The 15,116-nt window shown below is 51.4% G+C and overlaps 1 protein-coding gene across 1 annotated transcript in view; it reads left to right on the top strand.

The window, feature by feature from the left end:
• The first annotated feature begins 322 nt into the window (after positions 1–322).
• The window catches only part of NTF3 (neurotrophin 3), a 75,335-nt gene continuing 60,541 nt past the window's right edge, over positions 323–15,116 (top strand). The window contains exon 1 of the mRNA XM_065923380.1: positions 323–539. Within this exon, the coding sequence (XP_065779452.1) occupies positions 522–539 (18 nt within the window). The 5' untranslated portion in view covers positions 323–521. The remainder of the gene's footprint in view (positions 540–15,116) is intronic.

Below are 15,116 nucleotides of genomic sequence, written 5' to 3'. Positions count from 1 at the left end.
GCAGTGAAAAGTTGAATATCTCGTTTTTGTTTTTTTCCTGGATCTCTAAAAGGGAGATCGAGGGGGCAAACCGAAGCATACATTCCTTGGAAGTCGGGGGTATTTTTCTTTAAGAGCGGCTATGGGAAATGACCCGGTCCCCTCACTGGCCCCCGACCCCAGCCGGAGGGGCGCTGGGGCGCAGGCGTGCGCGGCGGGCGGCGCGCGGGGGCGGGCGGCGCGGCGCCGAAGGGGTTAAGGCGCTGAGCGCGGAGCCATCTGGCCGGGTTGGCTGGTTATAACCGCGCAGATTATGTTCGCGGGACTCAGAGTTGAAGGCTCCTCTCCCTACCGAGCAGCTCCGCGCGCGGCCCCCGAGAGAGCCCGGCGCAACTACTTTCTTCCCTCGCTTTTCTTTCTCCTGCTCTTTTTGTCCCCTGCTGGGGGGTGGCGGCGGCGGAGTGGGGGAGACTTTGGATGACCGAGCTCGCGTCCACCTTTCTCTTCATGTCGACGTCCCTGGAAACAGTCACACGGATGCCATGGTTACTTCTGCCACGGTAAGGGGAGGCGGGCGCGCTGGGTGGGCAGGTTCGGGGGCCCGGGGGCCCAGTAGGGGGATGGACTGGGGGCCCCGCGGGGGCCCCGGCTCCGCACCCCGCCCCCACCCCATCGTGCTGCGCTCCCGCACTTTCCCTGGCTCTTGTCTTCCCGAAGTTTACGCCGGGATCTGCCCAGGCCATGGAGAGATCACAGCTACCCCTGCGCGCGCACAGACATATACACACTCACATACACACACACACACACACACTCACTCACTCACTCTTCCCCACCTCGTCTCTCCCGTCCCTCGGCTGCCGCGGGAGAAACCACCCAATATCTGGGAAAGTGATCAGGTTTAAGGGACCAGGATTGGAAATGGGGGGCGGAGGCGAGGGGAAAGGGAGACGACGGAAGGGCAAGGAAGGGCTTCGGCAGAGCCGCCAGCCCCTCATCATCACATCCGTCTGTTCGCGCAGAGGAGCTCCCCGCGCACCCCGTAACAAAGAGGGTGGCAGGCGGATCCGGGGAGGCGAGGGAGCTGCCGCCGCTCCCCGCACGCGCCCCCGGCGCCGGGTTCGCCGCGGCGCAGGGCTCTCGACTCTCCTCCCCCTCTGGGGCCCGGCGGGACTGGGGGAGGGGATGTGGAGCTCCGGACCTGGAGAGACTTCCCAGTTTGGGGAGTTGAGACTCCTCGCGGCGCGGCTACCTGCCGGAGTCCCCCTACCTCCGCTCAGAGCTTCCTGGGAAAGCTCAGAGCACCCCGGGGCTCGTGCAGGCCGGTGGCCACCCCACCCTGGGTCTCTGCGCCGCCGATGTCGGAGCTGCGTGCGCGGCCCGCGCCTCTGAGTCCCCGGCGGGGAGCGGCGGGCGCGGGGGGCCTGGCAATCACTGGGGAGTCCCTCCGGTTCCTCCGGGCCAGCTCTAGGAATCGGAGGTGCGGGGAGGCTGGGAGGCCGGGGGCGCGACGCATATAGGTCGGACTTCAGAGCCCCCCACCCCCCACCCCGCCAAGGACCAAAGTGCTCCGTGGCCCGAGAGCTCCAAGTCACACTCAGAAGGAAATTTGGGAAGTTTGGGAGTTGAAGGTTCTGGGTGGGAAAAGGAGGGGCTGGGTGGGGGAGGGGACTGTCCTGGTGGCTTTCGGGCGCGAGGAGGAGACCCTGCTTCTTTGGGGGAGTTGGGCGGCTGCGTTCCTCAAAGGCACCGAGACTCGCGCGCCGAACCGGGTGGCGGCTGCTGACTAGTTAGGATCCCAGGATCCCTCTCGCTGGATCCCTGGCTGGGAGCTTCCAGGTGCAGGAAACTCCGAACTAGGCCTCCTGGTCTAGACCTCTGGCGGCAGGTTCAGAGGTCGGAGTGCAGGCGGCTGCCCGAAGGCAGCCAGAGCGCAGGGCTCCGAGCTGGAGAGCTGGCGACTGAGCGCTTAGGTCTTGTTTATGTGCGCGACGAGCAGGGGGCGGGAGCTCGAGGGTGGGGTGGGGTGGGGGCGGGCTAAAAGGGGTGGGTGTCACCCCAGGACTCAGCCGCTTACCGACTGTGCTGGGAGACCTGCTTTTTACTGAAGAGATACCCCTCCCACCCTGCAGAACCTAGAGCCGAGTCTCAACCCACCTTTCCAAACGTCAGGATGGAGAAAGTTGTAACGCGAGGGAACTTTGCGGTCGGTTCTGTTTTCCCAGCGCTCAAAAATTCTCCGATGTCCTCCGCCTGCCCCCACTTAACGCCCCCCCTACACAAAGAAGGTGGGAGGGGGGTGTAGGATTCAGGGGAGAAAATCCAAAGGCCTCTGCATTGGCCTTTAACGCTCAGACCTGGGTATGGCGTTAGAAGAGGGGAAGATGGTAAGAAAGGGGGCTCTGAATAGTGTTGGGGGACAGGAGGAAGTCTGCGGAGCTGCAGTAGGAGCGCGCGCGGGTTTGTGCAGCTGTGGACTGTCTTGTAGCTCTAAGTGGAGGGTTTGGCTCTGGGCTAACAGGATCTGTGTCCTGTGGAGGGCCATCGGGGACCCCTGGGCGCTGTTTGGTCAGGGAAGGAGGTTGCTGGAAAATCAGAGTGCTGGCACTCCCTCTGCTGAGTGTGCAGGTGGAGATATTTGTTTCTGAGGGTCTCTTTTATGGGCGCACGGCTGCCAAACAGCAGGTGAGAGCATGTGGGCACATAGGTGTACTAATGAGAAATCTGTGCCTGCTAAGGGTGTCAGAGCAGGAGAGGTACGGTGTGTTTCAGCAGATGGCTTGTGCGTGCCTGCGCAGACACACGGGGTGGGTGTGGCGTGGGAGGGCGGCCGTGGGGGGTGGGACGTGTGTGGAAGGTTGGGCTAGGCGCTTTCCGATTACCAAAGGGACGGGTTGGGGGGGGGGGGCGGTTATTATCTGCAAAGATCAGAGTGTGAACTTTGTGAATGAGTCCTGGGGAATTTGGCTGGAATGGCACTGGGGTCTGTGGGGAACAGGAAAGTGTGGGTTCAGACACTTATTCTAGAGAGATGAGGCATCTGCAGAAAAAGATGCTGGAGTGGTTTTCGCTTTCTCCTCCTCTGCATCCCCTACCCAAGAGAGGAGAGGACTGGAGAAGGCTTAAGGTGAGGGATGCACTTTTAAGGGGAGAAGTCTTCTGTGTGTTGGCGCGGGTGGGGATGTGCGTGCAAGATTGGAGTGAGCGGAGAAATGTGCTTTGCATGCCTAGTGGTGGGGATGCATGTTGTATGATGGTTATAATGGGTTTTTCAATTTAATAAAGGAATTCACCATCACCAATTATTATTGATCATCAATTAAAATGTGTGAAATGCCTGCTGGAGGCTCAGCCCATTCCTGGGCTCTGGGGCATGGCATGGTGCCCTAGAAAAATTCTTCCCAGGGCTCAGCCAACTCCTGCAGTTTTGCCAGGAGGAACCAGGAGAGCTCGGTGCTAGAGGTTTTTTTAAGAACTGTAATTCAGTTTCAAGAGATGTTTATGGATCTTGGAGGCCAAAGGGAAGCTGACTTGAAATATATCTGTGGTTTTGTAGAAAGATAGGGATGATGGATAGTTTTGTGTGTTAAGGAGGGAGCTGAGGGCTGTTACTGTTTCTTGCAGTGAGTGTAGGCTGGGAATGGGAGGGGGCAGCAAGCCGGGTCAGAATGCAGGTCCTGATACACCTGAGGGTGGAGTTTCTGAGAGCACAGCAGGGATGAAGCTTCTGGTGTAGGGCTGCATAAGGGTGAGGCAGTGATCCAGCAGAAGATGCAAGGAAGATGCAGCTTGGGAGTGTTAGTCTTGGATGACTTCTGAGCTGAGTGGAAAGCTGATGTGTGTGCACGTGTATGTGCACACACACACTGCAGAGTTGGAGTGAAGAACCTGGGAGGAGGCTAGCCTGAAGGACCAGAGGGGTGTATGTTCTGGCTCTGGTTGGGGTGGTGGGATGTATGTTTTTGCAGGAATTCTTTGGGGCAGAGGAAGGATGCAAATTGTCTTGGACGCTCAAATGTGTATCGTGTGGGTCAAAGTTTGAAAGGTACAGTTAAAAGAAGGGTTGCAGGCTTTTGGAAGTGTTTGGGAAGGGAGGGGAATGTGATGTTGGCTGGGTTCATACCAGCAGGAGATGGGGAGGTAACTGGGATGGAGCAGGGGGAGGGGTGTGCTCTGGCTGCATACCTGCTGACCTAGAACCTCCTTTTTAAGGCCTGTTGCTTAAAGAGCATAAACAAGCCTCTTGTATTTGACTCAAGACATTTTTGAATTCCTGAAATGACAGGTGTGCCATTTTGAGGTTCTACCTTATCTGTAGAGGAAATTCCTCTTTGGAAGAGGGTTGATACAGGGTCTGAGCCTTGGGCAGAGGCTCTCGCAGAGGTGAGAGGATAGTGTGGTGGAGATGGAAGGCTTCCCATTGGGAATGCCTTGGTTCCAATCCAGTTCTGCCACTTTGGAGCAGGGTGATTTCAGGAATCTTCTCTAATCTCTCTGATCCTTTCTTATTTCTCTTTGTGTAAAATGATATTGTCTGCTATGACTCAATGAGAGGAAAGTTCACTCTGCTCCCACCTGTCCCCCCAGTCAAACCTTGGTGTGTTTAGCAGTACAGAGCCTTACTCGGAGATGACATGAGTTTGAATACAGGCGCTAGCATGGATGTGAACCATTGCAAAGACGGGTCCTGAACCTCTTTCTCTTTACAGTACATGTTATGTCCACTGATGATCTGCTGTTCATCCACTGTGCAAACAGAACTTTTGTGGCCGCCTCAGTTTACTCATCCGTAAAATGGAGATAGCCAAGCCTAGAAGATTATTGATGGAGGGCTGTATTCCTGAAAGGTCTTTGGAGGATTCAGAAGAAAGGTGGTCCACAAATCAGCGTTACTAATGATCTGAGACAGACGTTTTCCTTTGCTGCGGACCATGACGCCAAAAGAAATGCGATTTTGAGAACAGAGAAAGTAGTTATTGTTTTTTGGCATTTTAGAATTAAAGAGGAGCAAAGTCCAGGCATCCTGGGTTGCCATGAAGGGCTGTTTTTCTCTGGGCTGTGGATCTGTGATATGGCAGATACCCAGTGCAGCAGGTTGGCATGGCCCACTTTCCCCAGAGACAAAAATGGAGACCAAAGAGGGGCCAGAAAACCCCCTCAAGCCTCCGAGTCCTCCCAGAAGTCAGCACACGCTGTCAACTGCTGGCGCAGAGTCAGGCTCCCATCCTTGAGTTCAGTGGCCATAAATAGTCAGGAGCTAAGCTATTTCCATGAGGCACTAAACCAATTCCGTTGCTTTTCTTGGCGAGATTGGGCCAATTAAGTTGATTGGAAGAGGTCACTGCTGATGGTGCTCACATTCCCCAGGCGGGACAGGCCAGCAGAGTTTAATTACATAACATTTCCCATCTCTGCAGCTCCCCTCCCCAGTGGATCAGATGTGCAGGCCTCCCCCTCGGCCCCTCCATCCAGGAGGGCTAATGGAGCAGGCAGTTTCTGCTCCAGGCTTCTCCAGACCCTTCCCCAAGCAGTTACAGTGCTCCCTCCCTAACTGCAAGGAATGTAAATCCACGTGTTGGCTGGAATGAACCCACCACCCTGCTTCCCAACCTTCCCCAGCTGCTGTTTTACTCTTTAATGAGGCAGGCAGTTTCTGGCGGTGGGGACGTTGAGCTAGTGATCGTTGCTAGGGTTTTTGATTTAGCGTTCTTTAAAACTGGGTCTGTTCGAGAAGGACCAGATCAACTGGAGACCAGCTTAAGACCCGAGGCGGGCTGATGATAAGGGCTGTGGATGTACTTTGTGCGTGGATAGGCATGAGCAGAAAGAGAGGAGGATGGGGCTGTGTGTGGGATGGGGGCATGGGGTCATAGGAGGAGCCCTGGGTGGGCAGGAGGCATTCCTAGAGCTTGTGATGTAGGTGGTAGGTGTATGATGCCTGGCTCAGATTGAATGGGCATTGTATTGTGTCTTACAGAAGAGCCAGGTTGTGGAAGAACCTGCAAACAGCTTTTTTTTTTTTTCCCCAGATCATTTGTATCTGGGGATGGAGGATGTGTGAGCTTTTAGGAAGTATGAGGTCAGTGCAGATGGAGCCTCATTCTTGCCTGAACAAATTTCTATTAAGATCAAGGCTGGACAATGGAAGTCTTCCAGAAAACTCGCTTTAGAACCTATGAAAGCGCATGTAGATGGACCAAGATCTTAAAAGTCTTTTCTTATTGTTCTGATAGTTTTCCATACATCAGTCTTGCCTTCTACCTAAAAACACCAAGGGATTAAGTGTGCACCCACCCCTGGGTGGTGAGAATGCATGGGCTGTTTTGTGTCCACATCTGTGTCGTGGTCCTTCTCAAGCAGTCTTAACTGGAAACCCCCAGAGGACTAACCTCTGACTGGCTGTATGGTTTTCCTGAAGAAGGATCTTGAAGTGAAATTTGGTGTGGTCTGTTGTGATGACTCACTTTTCAGCAGCATCTCCAGAAAAGGTGTCTGTTGAGTCCCAGGCCTCCTGTGGGTTTGTTTAGTCAGGGATTTTTGAAAGGATTGAGGTTCTTGCTCATCCAAGACCATACTGATCTCAAAAGACTCTCAGGCCAAGGTCATCTTAAGCAGTCCAGGGCAGCAGAAAGCCTGCTGACTTGGAAGTAGGAGACCAGTTTGCCTCCAGTCACTAGTCAGCTGTTGCTTTGTGACCCAGGCCTGGATGTACCCATTGTCAATGGAGAACTTGAACTAGAGGATCTCAAAGTCCATCCCAGCTGCATCATCAGAGGATTTTACAGTAGCTTCAATCTCTTCCTTCATTGGTGCTAATGTGCTTTGGTTAGAGTGCATCTTGGCATATCCTCAATGAGCTCCCGTGTTTTTTTTTTTTAATCTTTGGGGAATAGCTGAGTCAAAGGCAGAACGGCATGCAGAGAAGTTGCCATAGCATTTTGTTTTAGCCAAGAACGTTCTCAAAGCTGGCTCTGCCTGCACAGTGTGGACAGAACTGGAAGGGGTGGGGTTTGGCTTTCTGGTAGACCATTGGAAAAGTCCCTGATGCTGGGAGGGATTGGGGGGAGGAGAAGGGGATGACAGAGGATGAGATGGCTGGATGGCATCACCGACTCAATGGACATGAGTTTGAGTAAGCTCTGGAAGTTGGTGGTGGACAGGGATGCCTGGCGTGCTGCGATTCATGGGGTTGCAAAGAGTCGGACACGACTGAGCGACTGAACTGAACTGAGACCTGATGCTACTCATCCAGCATCCATGTGAATGCCTGTTAGAATCAGTGTCTCTGACTATGAGAAGTACCCACTTTGAAAATGATTGATGAGGGCGATAGTTAATGTTTGAGTACTTGCTGGACACCAGGGGTTACTGCAAATATCGCATGGTGTTATCTCAGAGCCCAGAATAATCTCTTTTGCAGGTGGGGAAACTGAGGTTATGTGAGGTTAAGGGGTCTGCTTAAGGTCTTCATGTGCTGACTTTGTAGCCTGAAACCCGTGGCCATTCCAAGTCTGTCACCTGCCATTCAGATTCTGTTTCTGCATTCCATGATGTCATCCAGGTGGGGGTTGCTTGATCCCCCTGCAAAGCCTGTCACCCCATAGGGTAGCCTGCTCCACGGGAAGGTTCGTTTTCACCTGCAAGACAAATGTTGAGGCTTTCTGGCCACCTGCTGGAAAGCATGCGTCAGGTCTGAGCTCCTTTCGCCCTCCCGCTGCACTTCCCATCCTGCTGACAAGGGAATCTGCCCTTCCAGAATGGGGGTATTGATTTAAGCCACAATTGCCTCCTTGTAAACTCTATAAGTTTGGAGTCAGACATCTGGTTTTGATCTGCTCACCCACGAGAGGTGGTGGGTCCCAGCCTCCTTGAGACCAGTGATGAGGGTTACACAAAGTCAGAGTGAAAGAGGATAAAAAACAACGTGAGGGCTCTTCAGAATTTGGAGACCCCTAGTCCTTGAAAGGCCGGGGAACCCACTCCATGTATACTGGGACCAAACATAGATTTCTTGCTGAGAGGTTGAAGGCAGGAGTTGCTGCCAAAGACTGGGGTCCCCAGGCTCTGCTTGATGGAAAGCAGAGCAGTTGTAGGGTCCCCCATCCCGGGCACTTGTTTGCTGCATGCCCTTCTCTGGGCAGTCACAAAAGTAGGGAAGCCAAAGAGGTTCTCAGGGTGCATATTGCCATCCCTGGAGGGTGTGACTTCAGGCTCTTGTCTTTTCTCCGTCCACTGACTTTCCCATCTCCATCACCACACGCACATTTTCAAAGTGATGAATGGGAATGACTTTGTTCTGTTGCTGAAAGGTATTTGCAATGTGCTTGTAAATATACAACAATCACCTAATGCCTGTGCAGTTGTGGGTGCTCAAAAGGTTTGTGTTCGCTCTTTTTAAGATGACGTTCCATGTGTAGAGGGATGCTTTCTTCTTTGTAATAGCCCTATTATTATCATTTTTATGATAGAGAGCTGGGTCTTGCACCCCCTCCCCCACACCGTGTTCTCTCTGTTTTTAGGTCTGAACCCCTGGCATTTAAAAATATCCTCCCCCTCTGGCTCCAGATCGCCCCTTAGGGAATAAAGTTCAAGTTCCTAGTCTGGGATTATTTCCATTCTGTGTCTCGTGGACCTCGTCCTGATGGGGCTCGTCCATCCCGTGCTTTCACTGGGTCCAAGAGGGAAAATACAGCTCTGGGAACCACTTGTTTCCCAACATATGTGTCCTGGGATAGGAAGGACCCCAGCCCTCCTGACACCCACCTTGTTCCTCCTTGAACAGCTCATCTCACCTCTTACTGCGCAAAGCTCCATCACATCCGACTCTCACATCTGACTCTCTGTGACTGCATGGACTGTAGCCCACCAGGCTCCTCTGTCTGTTGGATTTCCCAGGCTAGAATACTCAAGTAGGGTGCCATTTCCTCCTCCAGGGCACCTCTCCTTGAGAAGGACTCAAACTAGCCATGCGACCTTGAGCAAACCATGCTCCCTCCATGGGCCTCTGTTTCCTCTTGCGGAAAAAGGAGTTGGATTCACTGGAAGGTCAAAAGGCCCTTGCCCAGCATGACAGTTCACACGTTCCACATCTCTGCTGCTCCCCAAGCCTCCCCGTGGCCCCTGCCTGGGGATTTCCGGGTATCCCTGGTGCTCTTGGAGGACTTAACGTGCAGTGATGTGGAGGGGGTGGAGGAAATGAAGTTATGTGATGCCAGATAAGTTCTTGAACATATGGAGGAGTGCATGTTTATAAAGTGCTGAAGAAGCAAGCTTGCCAGATTTGTGGCAGGTCTTGGATTGGGAGTTAGAAGCATCAGGAGAGGTTTATGTGGGATAAAATATCTCCTTGGGCAGCTGATTCTGGTGAGTGAAATCGGAAAGACCCTGAACCATGAGCAGAGACCCCAGACTTCGCCTCTGACAGTTTGGGGAGTCTCTGCTCTACATCAGGTCCCACCTTCCTCCTGTGCTCCGTGGAGACTGAAGGGCTCCCGGAGGCTTAGATGATCTTCTAAACCTTTCCTGGCACATCACTAATTATGGGAACTGAGGTTTAGTAGAAAGACCTGGATGGATGGATTAATGTGGAGTATGACTTCAATGTAGAAGGAAATGTCCTCAGATCACAAGAAGATATGGGTGGCAGAAATATACCTCTGTTCTTGAATTTGCGATGGCCGTGGAGGGTGATTCTGTGTGTATGTTGGACTTAGAAGGCTCTCCCTTCCCCACCAGGGATATTGAAAGCATCCTTCAACCTTTCATTTTTCGAGCTACTAATACTTTCACTCTGGGACATCTCTGGTGGCTCAGACCTTGTAAAGAATCTGCCTGCAATGCAGGAGACCTGAGTTCAATCCCTGGGTTGGAAAGATCCCCTGGAGAAGGGAATGGGGAATACCATGGAGCCTGGTGGGCTACAGTCCATGGGGTCGCAGAGTCAGACATGACTGAGCGACTAACACGAACACTTTTCACATCTTCAATTCACCATTCCGTTCTCGTGGCATCCTTCCTACATCCCTGTCTTCTCACTAGAAAATGAGCACTGCCGAGAAAAGGATCTCATCTTTTCATCTCTGTGTCCCCAACCCCTTGACATGTGTTGGGTGAGTGAATGCATGACGGGTCATCAGTGAGGCCAGCGGTGAGAGGCCAGGCTCAGAGAGGTGACGTGCCTTTCCACGGGTCCAGAGTCGTGTCCTCTGTGTCCCATTTTGACCTGTCCCAAGGCTGAGATTGGGAAGCTCACTCCCTGCCCACCAGGATAGGCTGTTCTTGCTCTCTTCAGAGAAGGCCCTCTGCAAATATGGGTTTTCATGATAGAAGAATTGGGTGTCGCTGCACATGAGTTAAGGGGCTTCCCAGGTGGCTCAGCCATAAAGAACCAGCCTGCCAATGCAGGAGACTCAGGTTCAGTCCCTAGGTTGAGAAGATCCCCTGGAGAAAGAAATGGCAACGCACTCTAGTATTCTTTCCTGGAGAATTCCATGGACAGAGGAGCCTGGTGCGCTACAGTCCCTGGGATCACAGAGTCAGAATTTGCGACTAAACAACAACGTCTCTAGACTTAACGAAAACACGTGTTCAAAGATCATTCATGGCAGAAATCAACGCAGTATTGTAAAGCAATTATCCTCCAATTAAAAGTAAACTTTTAAAAAAAGGTTACTCATTGAACAGCCTGTTGTTGGCTGACAAGTCTCAGGATGTGTGCTCGATGCTGGAGAAGCTACAGAGATGAACACTGCAGCTCTGAGTTCCAGAGTCTGGGAGCTGCTGAGGGCAATGGACCACGTACCATATACTAAACATATTTTGGCTTATATCACTGGGCTCCAGGGAGGGGCAGGCTGAGCATGGACGTTCAAATACAGGGCTCCTGGCTGGAATGTTTGCTGATGTGAATAATGATAGGGAATCCTCTTGAGCAGCAGTAAGCTGGAGGATCCATGAGGGTCTTCTCTTCTGCTGCAGGACAGTGGTCTTCTCTTCCCTGAGTTCCCCGGGCCAGACCAAGCCTCAGGTGAGGGATGCTGAGAGCCGGTTGTGATGGGAGCTCTTGGTTCTTCCCAGGGAGAGCTTGCGGAAGGTGCGTGTTGTATGGGCGTTGGGTCTGGGTGGATGAATAGGTGTGTGTGCTCATGAGTGTGCCTTCCAGCAGTCGCCCTGCTCTTGGCTGTCGTTGGCTCAGGCAGGGGAAGTGCGTCGGCCTGAAGCTCTTCAGAGCCTCTTCTCGAGGCTGTGCTGGGGCCTGTCGGTGACCACTGTTGACACAGGCACAGACTGCCACCTACTGTCCACTCCTGTCCTCTAGGAGTCCCTCCTGCTCAGTGAGTGCCTCGGCACTTTTCTTTTTTTTTCGCATCCTGTTTTTAATCGGTCCAGATACCAGCAGAAAGAGAACAGACATCAGGTCCTTATTAAGTGACTTCTTTTGGAATTTAGAAGGGGGTTTTTAAAAAACATAACACATCTGTTGGATATTTTTCTTATCTGCTTAACAGAAATATTATTTGAAGGGGGCCTCATGCCTCTTCTTAATGACCCTGTTGGGTACCTGGGTGCCCTGTAGATTCCCAAGAGGAGAAAGGCTAGGTCCTGCCTTCAAGAGCCTTGCAGTCTAGTTGGGAATCGGGACAGACCTGCGAAGAAATAAACCACCGGGTGGGGCAAGATATGTTTGCTACTTGGCACGTGAGTGGCCGGGACCTCGGAGGCTTTGGGGGTTTGGGGGAATGAGGAGTCCTTGTAGGCAGGGTGATGGGGGAAAACAAATGTAGACAACTAGAGCAGGTCTGCTTTTAGCAAGCCCAGGGTTTGGTGAGTGACTCCTGAGATTGCTGCCAACAGGCTCTGAGCTGGGATCGGGGATCTGGCAGCTTCCTGTGACTCCGAGTTGTCAGTTTGGATGACACCCGGCATCACATCCTGAGTTTGCACACAGTGGGAGATGGCTCCTTGTCTCCAACTTGTCAAGGACCAGGAGAGCCAGAGTCCCTCTTGCATCCGCTGCAGGGAGGATGTCTCAAGGTGTGGTCCTGTTCTGACAGCCCCACACACGGCGGGAGGGTGAGAACTCTCCCAGAGTCACGGCGGGTGCTGTATAGTACGAGGAGGTGATCGACTTTCAAGAGGTTTCTGCCCACTGCTTCTCTCCTGGACCATCCTTCCAAAAACATATCTGCAAAGTGCTTGAGTCGAGGAGTTCTTCCAAAAGAAACTACATTAGTTTTCTCGTGTAGGTCATAGCTCAGATATAAGATTCTTTCATGTTAGAATTCATTCTACAATTGCCTTTATGGAGTTGTTTTCAAAGTATCTAAGACCTATTTTTCCCTTCTTTTTTCTATTTTCAATTTTATTTATTTACATATTCTATCACATAAAAGGATACAGAAATCCATTAGTTTTTAGCTAAATCAGAATTACCATTTTTCAGATTTTAAAAGGTCACCCATTTGTATAGACTTATAGAGAAAAAATAATTGTGACTTTCTTTGAATTACTCAGCTGACTATTTATATAGTCATATCACATTTTAGCAAATAGAAACTATTCAGACTTGGCAGTAATTTTAAAAATTTCCAACAAGATTAACTATTTTTCTGCTCAATAAAATGCCAAGTGATATTTCTAGTTGGGGACAGTCCAGTGGAAAAAAACACTGGAGCAATATAAAGTATCTAAGACTTTTGATGGCTATCGATTAAAGTGGGGGGAAAGTTGCTTTTCATAACTCACTCTCCCATCCTTTCTCTTTTTCCTTTTTTCTTAGCATGCCAGTGATCATCCAGGAAACCTTCAGTGTATTTATTCCATGTTCTTGTCTCCCGGTGCGTCTGTGTGTGTGAGAGAGAGAGAGGACAGAGAGAAAGATATTTTAGATTGTGGTCTATTAGCAAGTCTAGGAAATCAAGTTGGATTGGGGTTGAGTTACTAGTAGGGAGACCTCAGCTTGTCACTCTAATCCTCTGGCGTTTCCCACTAACGTTCTGGCTCTCTATGAATCGGGACTCTCTCATCCCAGCCCCCAAGCAGTGTTTACATCTGCTTTGGGGACCGCTGTATTACGTTACCGTCTGTCTGCAGAAAGTCTTCTGGGTTCTTGGGGAACCTCTCGACAGAGGCACAGTCAAGGATGGAGCTTTAGCGTGGGTCTGAGTTTTGACTGTGAAGGGAGAAAAGGGGGGAGGCTTTAGCAGTTGGAGAAGAATTCCCGTTGTTTATCATGTGTTTTCCATGGCACAGTGGTGTCTGTGACTCTTACTTGAAGAGAGAGAGTGAGCAGAGACTGAGATAGAAGTTGAAAGGGAGATTCTTCCAAGAGCAGCCAATAGTGAGGGAGAGGCTTGCTTGGTTCCCAGCCGTGAATGTGGGAGGTTTTCTGATGGTCTGAGGTGTGATTTGTAATTGTGGGTGAAAGTAGGAGGAGAGGGGAGAGTTCCAGGTGAGGAGGCAGGTGGAAAGAGGCCCCAGGTGAGGGAAAAAGATGGAAGTGAAAGTGCTCAGTCGTGTCCAGCTCTTTGCAACCCATGGACTGTAGTCTGCCAGGGTCCTCAGTTCATGGGATTCTCCAGGCAAGAATACTGGAATGGATTGCCATTCCCTTCTCTAGGGGATCTTCCCATCCCAGGAATTGAGCCTGGGTCTCCTGCATTGCAAGTGGATTCTTTACCATCTGAGCCACAGGTGAGGGAAACCAGGGACTAAAAGAGCTGAAAGCAGTCCGGGTCCTAGGACATACCGGAACAGCACGGGGCGATGTGTCAAGGGAGGGAGGGGGTAGGAGGCAGTGCCAGCACTGAGCTTCCTCCCGACCCCAAGGGCGATGGAGCCAGTGGAGGCGGCCCAAGGGAAGGTAGAGTTAGCCTTTTGTTTTAAAAAAAGATCACTCTGGTGCAATATGGGAGATGGCTCTTCATAAAGAGTTGTTCAGTGGAAGAAGACTGTTGATTGGATTGATGGAAGAATGAATGAATGAGTGAATACATGAATGAAAGGCAGAGGGAACATCAAGCCAGACTTGACCACTGGTCACTTTGACCACTGCTGGCTCCTGGGGAGATGAAGAGCTGGGGGTAGAGGTCATGGATCAGCGTGGCTCTGACTCTGGGGAAATGGGGACCAGTACGATAACAATGCTGAGAGGTCAGTGGGCCATGGGAGGTTCTCCCGACCTTTTTTGGTTTTTTTACATTTCTGTCCTAATTGATATCATTCCAGATCAGGGAAGAAAGTGATTTTTTGAGTGATACCCCAGAAAATCTGAAACTGTAATAGCAACTTTCTCTGGAGGAGGTTACTGGCCCTGCAGAACTTTTCATAGACTTGGAGGAGCAGTTGGACATATGATGCAGTTTCTGGGGTGTCTAGAGAGTCCTAGATTCTGGACATCAGATCCATCTATTGATGTTTCCTATGGATTAGTGTGTGTGTGCGTGTGTGTGTATTTCAATCTCCTAAATACCCAATTCCACAGAGCCTCTTTTGCTTACAGTGGATCCGTATAGAGAATCACTTGAGATCACATTGGTTAGCACAGAGAAGGAAAGTATTTATGACAGTGACCTAGACAGACACTCAGCGTGCCAACCAGTGACTTGGCCTGCGATAATGCAGGGATGCCCCTTGGTGAAGGCGAGGGAACCAAACAGACTCTCCTGTGTTACCTTGAAAGACTTTGCTCAACAAAGACTCTCCCTTGGGCTTACTGTCCTGTTCTTACCTCACACTTTGCTCTTTTATAACTTTGACCCATTCAAGTTGAATGTCTAGGAACAGGACAGAGGCATCTGTATTTTTAAAAGCTCATCAGGAGAACTGACTCATTGGAGAAGACCCTGATGCTGGGAAGGATTGAAGGCAGGAGGAGAAGGGGATGACAGAGGGCGAGTTGGTTGGATGGCATCACCAACTCGATGGACAGAAGTTTGAGCATGCTCTGGGAGTTGGTGATGGGCAGGAAAGCCTGGTGTGCTGTAATCTACGGGGTTGCAAAGAGTCGGACGTGAGTGAGTGACTGAACTGAACTGAACTGGAAGGTTTCAATGAGCAGCCAAGGTTGAGAACCACTAGCTCTGAGTAGGACTCCTTCTGCCCTGTCCTTGCCCCTCTGAGGCTTCACTGTGGCATCT

Source organism: Muntiacus reevesi, chromosome 1 (genome assembly GCF_963930625.1).
Source record: "Muntiacus reevesi chromosome 1, mMunRee1.1, whole genome shotgun sequence".
NCBI classification, from domain to species: domain Eukaryota; kingdom Metazoa; phylum Chordata; class Mammalia; order Artiodactyla; family Cervidae; genus Muntiacus; species Muntiacus reevesi.
This window is presented reverse-complemented; position numbering and strand designations above follow the sequence as displayed.